The sequence below is a fragment of the Eptesicus fuscus genome, chromosome 25, assembly GCF_027574615.1.
Source record: "Eptesicus fuscus isolate TK198812 chromosome 25, DD_ASM_mEF_20220401, whole genome shotgun sequence".
In the NCBI taxonomy this organism is placed as follows: domain Eukaryota; kingdom Metazoa; phylum Chordata; class Mammalia; order Chiroptera; family Vespertilionidae; genus Eptesicus; species Eptesicus fuscus.
In genome coordinates, this window is record NC_072497.1 from 3,757,715 (window position 1) to 3,767,666 (window position 9,952).

The 9,952-nt window shown below is 52.9% G+C and overlaps 1 protein-coding gene across 2 annotated transcripts in view; it reads right to left on the reverse strand.

Annotated features, from left to right (window-relative positions):
* Positions 1 to 366, reverse strand: part of BNC1 (basonuclin 1) — a 35,648-nt gene extending 35,282 nt beyond the window's left edge. For both annotated transcript variants that reach the window (XM_054713199.1, XM_054713198.1), the window contains exon 1: positions 261 to 366. In XM_054713199.1, coding sequence (XP_054569174.1) covers positions 261 to 269 — 9 coding nt within the window. In that variant the 5' untranslated portion in view covers positions 270 to 366. The remainder of the gene's footprint in view (positions 1 to 260) is intronic.
* Between the last annotated feature and the right edge of the window lie 9,586 nt (positions 367 to 9,952).

Below are 9,952 nucleotides of genomic sequence, written 5' to 3' on the forward strand. Positions count from 1 at the left end.
TCTCCGCGGAAACCCCAGCCCAGGTACCAGCGGCCCTTCCGCCCGCGGGCCGAGGGCCGAGCGGACACCGGGGCGGGCGCGCTCCGCCGGGGCCGCGGCGGGCGCCGAGGGGAAGGGGCGGCCGGACGCGCGTCGCCGGCCCGCGCTTCCCACCCGCCGCGGGGACCCCCGCCTCGCGCCGCGCAGGTGGCCTCGGGGGCGGCCAGGGCGCGACCCCCGCCGGCGCCGACGGGCCCGGGTGCGAGCGGCACCCCGCTTACCTCCGCCATCCTGCGGCCGCCCGGAGCCCGGCTCCCCGCTCCCCGCGCGCGTCCCGGCCCGCGTCCGCCCCGGCTCGGCGGGCGCCGCCGCAGCCAAGCTCCGGGCCGTCGGGGCGACGCGGCGAAGTGGGCGGCTCCCCTCCCCTCCCCGCCCGCCCCCTGCGCCCGGTAGGGGGCCTCCTCCCGCGCAGTCCCCTCCCCGCCCCTCCCCCGCGCCGGCCGCCCGTCCCCCTCCCGGGGAGCCCGCCGCCCGCCGGGGCCGCCCGCGGACGCGCTGAGCCCGCGGAGACCTCGCCGGCGGCCGGCGCGGAGGTGTCTGCCCCGCCGGGCTTGAAGGCACTTGTCGGGACACACAGACGTGCCCGCGTCTGCCTCGCGCTCTGAAGTTCGCTGGCTGCCGTCTCGCTCGGCGGGGCCGCCGCCGCCCGCCGCCCGCCTCCCCCGGGGGCGCCCTCCGGGTCCCGCCCCGCGCGCGCGCCGCCGGGGGCTGCTTTCCAGAGGCCGCGTGGGTTCGGGCCTCGGGCCCCGACGGGGAGAAGGGGCGCCGGAGGCTCTGCCGCGAACCCCAACAAGCCCCTTCCCCCCTCCCCCTCCCCCCCGCTGTGGCCGCGGGGGTGACCGCCCCAGCTGCCCCGCCTTCCCAGGGCGAGGGGCTCGCTCTCCCCACCTCGCGTGCTGAGGCTGGAAAACGGGGGTCAGGTCTTCACCCCTCTTGTTGGGTGCCAGGGAGGAAATGGAATGAAAGGTTCCAAACGCCGAGCACATGGCGAGGAGGGCCTGCCCCGGAGGAGCAAGCCGCCTCCTGGACACCTGGGAGCTGACGGAGATGGGGCGCAGCTGCCAGCAGGACCCGGGCGGGTGGACACAGAACCTCATGGAAATGCAGTTCCCTAGAGGGATGCTCTCTGAAGGCTGGACTTGGGGTTCCTGCTGCCTCCTCCCCGATTTTTTAAAAAAAATATATTTTACTGATTTTTTTTACAGAGACGAAGGGAGAGGGATAGAGAGCCAGAAACATCCATGAGAGAGAAACATCGATCAGCTGCCTCCTGCACACCCCCCACTGGGGATGTGCCCTCAACCAAGGTACATGCCCTTGACCGGAATCGAACCCGGGACCCTTCAGTCCGCAGGCCGACGCTCTATCCACTGAACCACACCGGTTAGGGCCTCCTCCCCGATTTTTTACCACCCACCCACCTTGCTGCTGGTGAAACAGATCCTTGCCTGGGAAACAAAAAGCTGAGATGGGGGGGGGATGATGGGAGATGGAAGGAGAAGGGAGATGCCATGGGTTGGGGCTCTGAGAGATGCAGGCCTCTGAGAGGAAGAGGAGGAGAAGGAGAGAAAAGGGTGCATGTGGAAGAGTGTGGCTATCTGGGGGTGGGGTGGGGGGGGCGGGGGAGGCGCCTTGGTGAGGTCCAGCAGGGGCCCCTGCAGCCTTTCCACAGGCAGGATGTGTGCAGGGCATTGGGGCCAGGTGGCTGTCCTGGGTCTGCAGCCCCCGTGCCCTCTGTGGCAGGCATGAGGTTGCCTGGCCTCTTGGGAGGGACTCGGCCCTGCCGTACAGGAGTTGGGAAGGGTTATTTATTATTATTTTTTTTTTCACGTGGCTAGTGTACTTAGGAAGCTTTGCTTTGTGAATTCCAAACCCCAACTACCGTACCTTCCATCTAGCTCAGTGGTTCCCAACATGGGGCACGTGCCACATGGGGGGGGGGGGCAAGTCGAGAACGAGTTATTAACAGTGCATTTTTTTTGCATTTCGTATGGTTCTAGGGGCCTTCTATACAGTACTAGTATATATCTATAATAATAAAAGCATAAAATGCTAATGAGACCGGATAGCCAAACGACCTTCCTGATGTCCATCCGGATGTCCTTCCGGATGACCTTCCGGACGAAGCCGGGGCTGCGAGGGCTGAGCCCTTTGTATGAATTTCGTGCCTCGGGGCCTCTAGTTCTATAATAATAAAAGCATCGTATGCTAATTAGACCGGATGTCCTTCCAGATGAAGCGGGGCTGCGAGGGAAGCCGGTGCCGGCAGCCGGGGGAAGGAAGGCCTACTCTTGCACGGATTTCATGCACCGGGCCTCTAGTAAGTATATAGTGACATATTTGTGCATTTCAGTTCTCTGTTCTATGTTTTGAAACTTTATTTGCTATTTTTTTCATATCACTTCATATTACTTTTTTTAAAATGGTTTCTTAGTGATTTCTTCCTCAGAACTTCAACTGTCCTTTCATTCTTTTTTTTTTTTTTAATATATTTTATTGATTTTTTTACAGAGAGGAAGGGAGAGGGATAGAGAGAAACATCGATGAGAGAGAAACATCGATCAGCTGCCTCCTACACACCCCCCCCACCGGGGATGTGCCCGCAACCAAGGTACATGCCCTTGACCGGAATCGAACCTGGGACCTTTCAGTCCGCAGGCCGATGCTCCATCCACTGAGTCAAACCGGTTTCGGCCCTTTCATTCTTTTATTTTTTTCTTTCATGGATGCCATGTTCTTTGGAAGCTTGTTTAGACCAAATTAATGGCCTTTGAGGCTTCCTCCCCATGAGTAGGAATTCACTTTTTGAATAATAAGAATTATATGTCACGGGGTGGGGGGATGTCAGGATGTTAAAGATGCTTAGGGAGGGGCACGGCCAAAAGAAGGTTGGAAACCACGGATCTAGCTGGTGCCAACCCCCCCTCTGTTCCTCCTCTTTCCTCTGCCTGTTGTAACACCATGCATCCTTCCAAGTTTTTCTCGGATGTCACCTCTTCCCTGAAGCCTTCCGGGACACCCCCCCCACCAGCTCTCCACGCCGTGTGCTTTTGCCCTCTTCTGACCCCCAAGCACTTGCATTTACCTCGCTGATGGTGCTGATTGCATTCTCTAGCCTCGTTCGGATGTGTCCTTGTCTTAATGTCTGTGGTCACCCGTCACCTTAGTGCAGTGGTTCTCAACCTTCCTAATGCCGCGACCCTTTAATATAGTCCCTCATGTTGTGGTGACCCCCAACCATAAAATTATTTTCGTTGCTACTTCATAACTGTAATTTTGCTACCGTTAATGAATCGTGATGTAAATATCTGTGTTTTCCGATGGTCTTAGGCTCTACAGCAGCGGTTCTCAACCTGTGGGTCGCGAAACATCAATGATGAGAGAGAACCATTTATTGGCTGCCTTCTGCATACCCCTCCTGGGGATGGAGCCCACAACCCAGGCATGTGCCCTTGACCAGAATGGAACCTGGGACCCTTCCGTCCGCAGGCTGATGCTCTATCCACTGAGCCAAACCAGCTAGGGCTTGCTGTATTTATAATAAGCGTATTGTGGCTACTCGATAATACTATGTTGCGACCCACAGGTTGAGAACCGCTAGCAGGGTCGCCTAAGACCCTCGGAAAACACAGATATTTCCATTACGATTCGTTAACAGTAGCAAAATTGCAGCTGTGAAGTAGCAACGAAAATAATGTTATGGTTGGGGGTCACCACAACACGAGGGACTGTATTAAAGGGTCGCGGCATTAGGAAGGTTGAGAACCACTGCCTTAGCGGCTTCTGTGCTGTGAGTTGTAGCCGACAAAGCTCAGGTTTGGGAGTTAAGATGACCTGGGTATAGCTGGTTCCCAGCAATTGGAAACTGGCCAAGCTTTCTTGGCCTCCCTGTCTACATCGCCTTTAAAAGGAGGTATGAAACTGTCCCCGGACACATGGGTAGGGCTAAATAAGACCGTCTCTGTTCTGCAAACACGGCTGTCCGCCCTTCCTTTCTGCTGCACGTAAAAACTGATTTTTAAAAAATTAATTTACAGTTGTTGCCAGAAGATTTCTTGGTCATAGTAGTATCGAGTAGCCACAATACGCTTATTATAAATACACCAAGCCCTAGCTGGTTTGGCTCAGTGGATAGAGCGTCAGCCTGCGGACGGAAGGGTCCCAGGTTCCATTCTGGTCAAGGGCACATGCCTGGGTTGTGGGCTCCATCCCCAATAGGGGGCGTGCAGGAGGCAGCCAATCAGTGGTTCTCTCTCATCATTGATGTTTCTCTCTCTCTCTCCCTTGCCCTTCTTCTCTGAAATCAATACAAAAAAAATATTTAAATAGATAAATATACCGCAAGATCTACATCCCAGGCAAGTGCCCACCTAAGTATCTTTAATCTGTCCTACTGATTTTTTCCTTGTATTTGTAACCATATTTTTGCTCAGTATCTTTGTGTTTGTTGCAAGCGAGTTATACTTCTTTTAGTACAACTTCCCACTAGCAAAAATATCAGGGTCAACCTGCTTAACTCTATTCCTGGTTACAAATACAAGGAAGGTTTTTGGCAACATATAATTTGAAAACAGGCTCCCTCTCCTAACAATCGATTGGGATCGACATTTCTTCAAATATGACCGTTTTGAGCCACGTAGAGGCCATCAGTGGATTTAGGATGAAAATGACTTAGTTCATCTCCCGCAGCCTCATTTAGATGTCGGTGCCTGATATTCCTAAAGTCACTCCTTGTGCTTCTTCCCAGATTTGACAGACGCCTCTTGTCACTCCTCGGCAACATGGGAGCAGAAAGTGGGACGGAGAAACGACCCCTGCGCAACGAAACGGGCGGGCCGCTGTTCTTTCTACCGGTCAGTGGTGGGACCTGGGCTTTCCTTCCCTGGGCCTCAGCTTCTCCATCTGGCCAATGGGGGCATCCCTGAGTGCCACCCCCTCTCTGATCGTCCTCACCCGCTGCCTCTGTGCGTCAGCCTGGCTGCGTTCCTTTTGTGGCAAGTTCCTCCTTCCAAGTGAGCACGAGAACCAGAATGTCTTCTCTAACTTAATCCCAAGGACTTAAAAAAAAAAATCTTTATGAAAAAAAGGGGGAAAAGTTGAGAAGCCACGAAATCAAAAAATCACCGTGGCCTGTTCTTATGGGGGCAAGAAATAGCTCATCTGAGAGGACAGGCAGGCTTGCTTAGGGAGGCCTTGGCCAGGGCCCATCGCGAGGACCGAGGCAGGTGCGGAGGGGCTGGGCAGGTGGGGGCCGGGTGAACCTAGCGCTGCTTCCTGCCTGAAGTGGGTCGTTGTTCCTCTGCTTGTCATCAGCGGGGAATGTGGGCTCCGTTTCGCCAGATTTCCAGAGTTTTCGAGGGAAGCTAAAAACATTCTGATACTTAAAAAGTTGGCAACTGATTCAGATTTTTGGTAAATACGGTGTGTGTCAAACGCAATACGTTTTGAGGCTGAACCTGGCTGGCGCGCTGTTCATGTACACCCTCTGTTAATATGTAGTGATGTCTTCTCGGGGCCTGGGCTTGTAGTATATGGTAGGTGTGTGTGCAATACATATTTGTAGGTCGAATATTTGTAGGGTGAATATCACTCCTGTTGGAGAATAGTTCACAGCCCGCCTGAGCTTTCCAGGGAATTTACGGAATAGTCACAGGGATGTGAAGGACAGCAGCAGGGAATATGGTCCATAATCTACGCTAATAAAAGAGAAATATGCAAATTGACCATACCTCTGCAACACCCACCAGCCAATCAGGAGTGAGTATGCAAATTAACACAACAAACATGGCACGTTAATTTGCATATGCAGGTGTGGAGCAGCCGGGAACAGGGTGGGAAAATCCCCGGGACCCAGACGCTCTGAGCCGGCACCCATGCAAGCAGCTGGGGGCAGGGCGGGAACATTCCCTGCAGGGAGCGAGCAGACAGCAGGGCCCTGTTTGCCCCTGGCCATGGCAGCAAGGGGCAAGCAGTCCCCCACAGGGTCCCCACAGAGAGCAGACACCAGGGCCTGCGGTGGCGTCAAGTAGGCAGGTCCGCAGAGAGCAGAGAACCACGGGGAGCAGGCCTAAGCCATCAGTAAGACACCCCTTGAGGGCTCCCAGATTGGAGAGGGTGCAGGTCGTGCTGAGGGACACCCCCCCCGTGCACAAATTTTGTGCACTGGGCCCCTAGTATCATCATAACCGTGTATGGGGCCAGGTCGGTACTTACAATGCCAGGGTGGCCACTTGCTGAGGTCCACGGTTGTCTGACCACTGTGCCGCACATCGGAAACTAATACGGAATAGTATCGAATGCAAACTGCCATTGAAAAAATGTTAAGCCCTGGCTGGTTTGGCTCAGTGGATAGAGCGTTGGCCTGGGGACTGAGGAGTCCCAGGTTCGAGTCCAGTCAAGGGCACATGCCCAGGTTGCTGGCTCGATCCCCATTGCGGGGGGGGTGTGCGGGAGGCAGCCGATCGGTGGTTCTCTCTCATCATTGATGTTTCTATCTCTCTATCTCTCCCTCTCTGCCCCTTCCTCTCTGAAATCAATAAAAATATATTTAAGCCGAAACCGGTTTGGCTCAGTGGATAGAGCGCCGGCCTGCGGACTGAAGGGTCCCAGGTTCGATTCCGGTCAAGGGCATGTACATTGGTTGCGGGCACATCCCCGGTGGGGGGTGTGCAGGAGGCAGCTGGTCGATGTGTCTCTCTCATCGATGTTTCTAGCTCTCTATCCCTCTCCCTTTCTCTCTGTGAAAAATCAATAAAACATATTAAAAAATATATATATATATATTTAAAAAACAACAACAACGAATTATCAAAAGCCACACAGAAATTAGTAACAACCTTCTTGCGTTGGCTTCGGAGTGAACTGGTCACTTTTCCCAGTATGTCGCCTTGGTGAGTGAGAGTCCCTGGAGATGTTACTGATTCTGTTAAACGCAGAACAGCCTCTTCTTGAGAAACTAACTCTCACAAGACATTTTCCCCCAGTGGGGACAAATGAGCTTGACATTTATTTATGTTTTTTAAATTAAGGAAGGTATTTTTAATCGTGGGTTCATTGTATTCAAAAGAAAAGAAAAAATAGCCCTAGCTGGTTTGGCTCAGTGGATCGAGCGTCAGCCTGTGGACTGAAGGGTCCCGGGTTCAATTCCAGTCAAGGGCACATTCCCCAGGTGGCGGGCTCAGTCCCCCCCAGTGGGGGATGTGCAGGAGGCAGCCGATCAACGATTCTCTCTCATCATGGATGTTTCTCTCTCTCTCCCTCTCCCTGAAACCAATAAAAACACATACTTAAAAAAGAAAAAGAAAAGATACTTCTGGGCTGCAGAGGTTTGAGCACGAATGATGGGAAGAGCATGTTAAGCAGGGCAGGTGGGTAGTTGCCTCCCACCTGCGCCCCGTCAGTGGCCTGGAGGAGCCCGCCCTGGGGCTGTTGGCGGGAAGACGGTGTGAGAGCCGACCCGGGCAGGACTTTGGTCATGGCAGGGTGGGTAGGGAGCCGCTGCTCTGTCACGGGCCTTCTGAGGTGGCCTCGCCGGAGTCCTCCGCATTCCTCTGAGCACGGTGTCTGGAAACACCAGGAGACCAGAGTCACAACTGCTCCGTCACCTCCCCGCCCAGACACCAGACACCTGGTGGTGGTGGCGGCAGGTCTGGGCACATCTGCAGCTCAGCGAGGCATTGGAGCCTGACTAAGCAGCATTTGGGCCAAGCTGCAATCCCCGCACCCCCGCACCCCTCCCCGCAACACAGGCACGCGCACGCGTACCTCTGCTGCCTGCTTGGGGGGCAGCCTGCGTGCCCCGGGCCTGGCTCAGGAGTCCCAGTTTCTTCCCTCCAGCCCCAGGGCTGTTCCCTGTTGAGAGAGAGGCGATGAGGCCATTCCAAAGGCAAGCACAGGGTCGTGGTGACAGAAAACTGTCCTTGTTCCTGCACCTTTCTCACACAAGGCCAGGCGTCGAAGAGACCAAAATGCCTGCAGATCCTGCTACGGGGAGTGCAATATGCCTCGCATTTTGGGTTTTGGCATCCAGGATGGCCACAATCAAGGAGGGGATGGCTGAGGGAGAATGATCGTCAATTCCGAACTGGAAACAAACGCAGGCCCGATTCTAAACTTCTCCCCCGGGATGCGCCCGCCAGTGATTTAACCTGTGTGTGCACATGGGGGCAGGTACCCTCTGCAATCAGGAAAGAATACCGTATTTTCCGGCGTATAAGACGACTTTTTAACCCAGGAAAACCTTCTGTACGCCCAGTCGTCTTATACGCCGGAAAACACGGTACGTTTTTCCGAAATGGACCAGTGGAAAGCTGAGGGTGGTTCTTTCAAATGTAACAGGTGGAGAAAACATGGCAAATTTGGCTACCATTGTCTTATGTCTGAGGTGTATGGAGCTAGCTCCTCATGTAGTCTGTCCTTCATGGCCTTGACACAATCAACTGCAGCAAGCATGTCAAACTCAAAGGCTCACACGGGCCCGATAAACAAGGTTTAAATGTATGTGGGCCGCAAAAAAAACCCAAAAGCTTCCATTTTCATAGAAATACAGTTTTATTTTGATAGAGACTTGCTGAATGCAAAGGGCTGAGATAAATGAGTCATCGTTAACATAACATCATAGACCATTTTAATAAAAATTAATATATTTTTTTCTTGAACATTAACTTACCAGACACCGAATCACTGCACAAATGAATAAGCGTAACGCAAATAAGCCTATTTTTCTTGTTCTCCGAAAGCGACATATCTCCCGTTGCGCACACCAAACCAGTCAGTCCAAGACTGATGACGTGGCCATCGGCTGCTAGAACATTCGCTGCCGGTATCAGTGGGGAGAAATGGTGCGCCTGCGTGAGGGACGTGAATGAAACACGATGACAGTCATCGGTCATCAGCGAACATTGTAGTTTGTTACTAATAATTCTGTATAACAGGGTATTGTACAACTTAAGTTACAACATTTTTATTAAAACGTTTCCTACATGCCGTTACATTGGCTGGGCCGCAGAAGTATTCGTCGTGGGCCGCCTGCGGCCCTCGGGCCGTGAGTTTGACATGCGTGAACTGCAGTGATAGTTTGAAGATGGCTGTGTCCTGCCTTCCTAACAGCTCATTCTCTGTCACCAAGGCAGCGGGAGGAAACTATTGCAGGTGGATGCCTCCCTGGACACTTGACTTAGTATTTAGTACTGCACTTACGTCTCTGAACTCAAGGAGCTATATTTCTTTCTTTTTTTTTTTAATATATTTTATTGATTTTTTTTACAGAGAGGAAGGGAGAGGGATAGAGAGCTAGAAACATCGATGAGAAAGAAACATCAACCAGCTGCCTCCTGCACACCCCCTACTGGGGATGTGCCCGCAACCAAGGTACATGCCCTTGACCGGAATCGAACCTGGGACCCTTCAGTCCGCAGGCCGACGCTCTATCCACTGAGCCAAACCGGTTTCAGCAAGGAGCTATATTTCTAATTAAACTGTAGGAGGCATGTTTAGTGGTTGACAATCTCTCAGACTGGCACTTTGCATGTGGAGCTGAATTTGGGGTGAGTTTTGTGAGGTCAGGCTCTGCTTTGATAAGTTTGGGGAGGCTGGTGAACACGGATCTGAAGAAAACTTTTGGGGCTCAGTATATGTTGGGACGTGGCATCTTCTGCAAACGTAGTGAGCCGTTACCCAAGTTGAAGGAGAAAATATTTGGGTTTCTCTGACTTGAGAATTCTAAATTAGATCATACTGCTTTGGGAAATTGGGAAGAAAGGGTTAGGGAAGATGGGATAATCATTCTCAATTAATAACATCAAACTGTAAAAGCATTTCTTTGGGGGGGGGGTGTTTTCAGTATATTCTTAAGAGAAAAGAAAGCTATGGAAAAAAAAACAACTTAAAGTTACCCGTTCACGAAAAAGTGAAA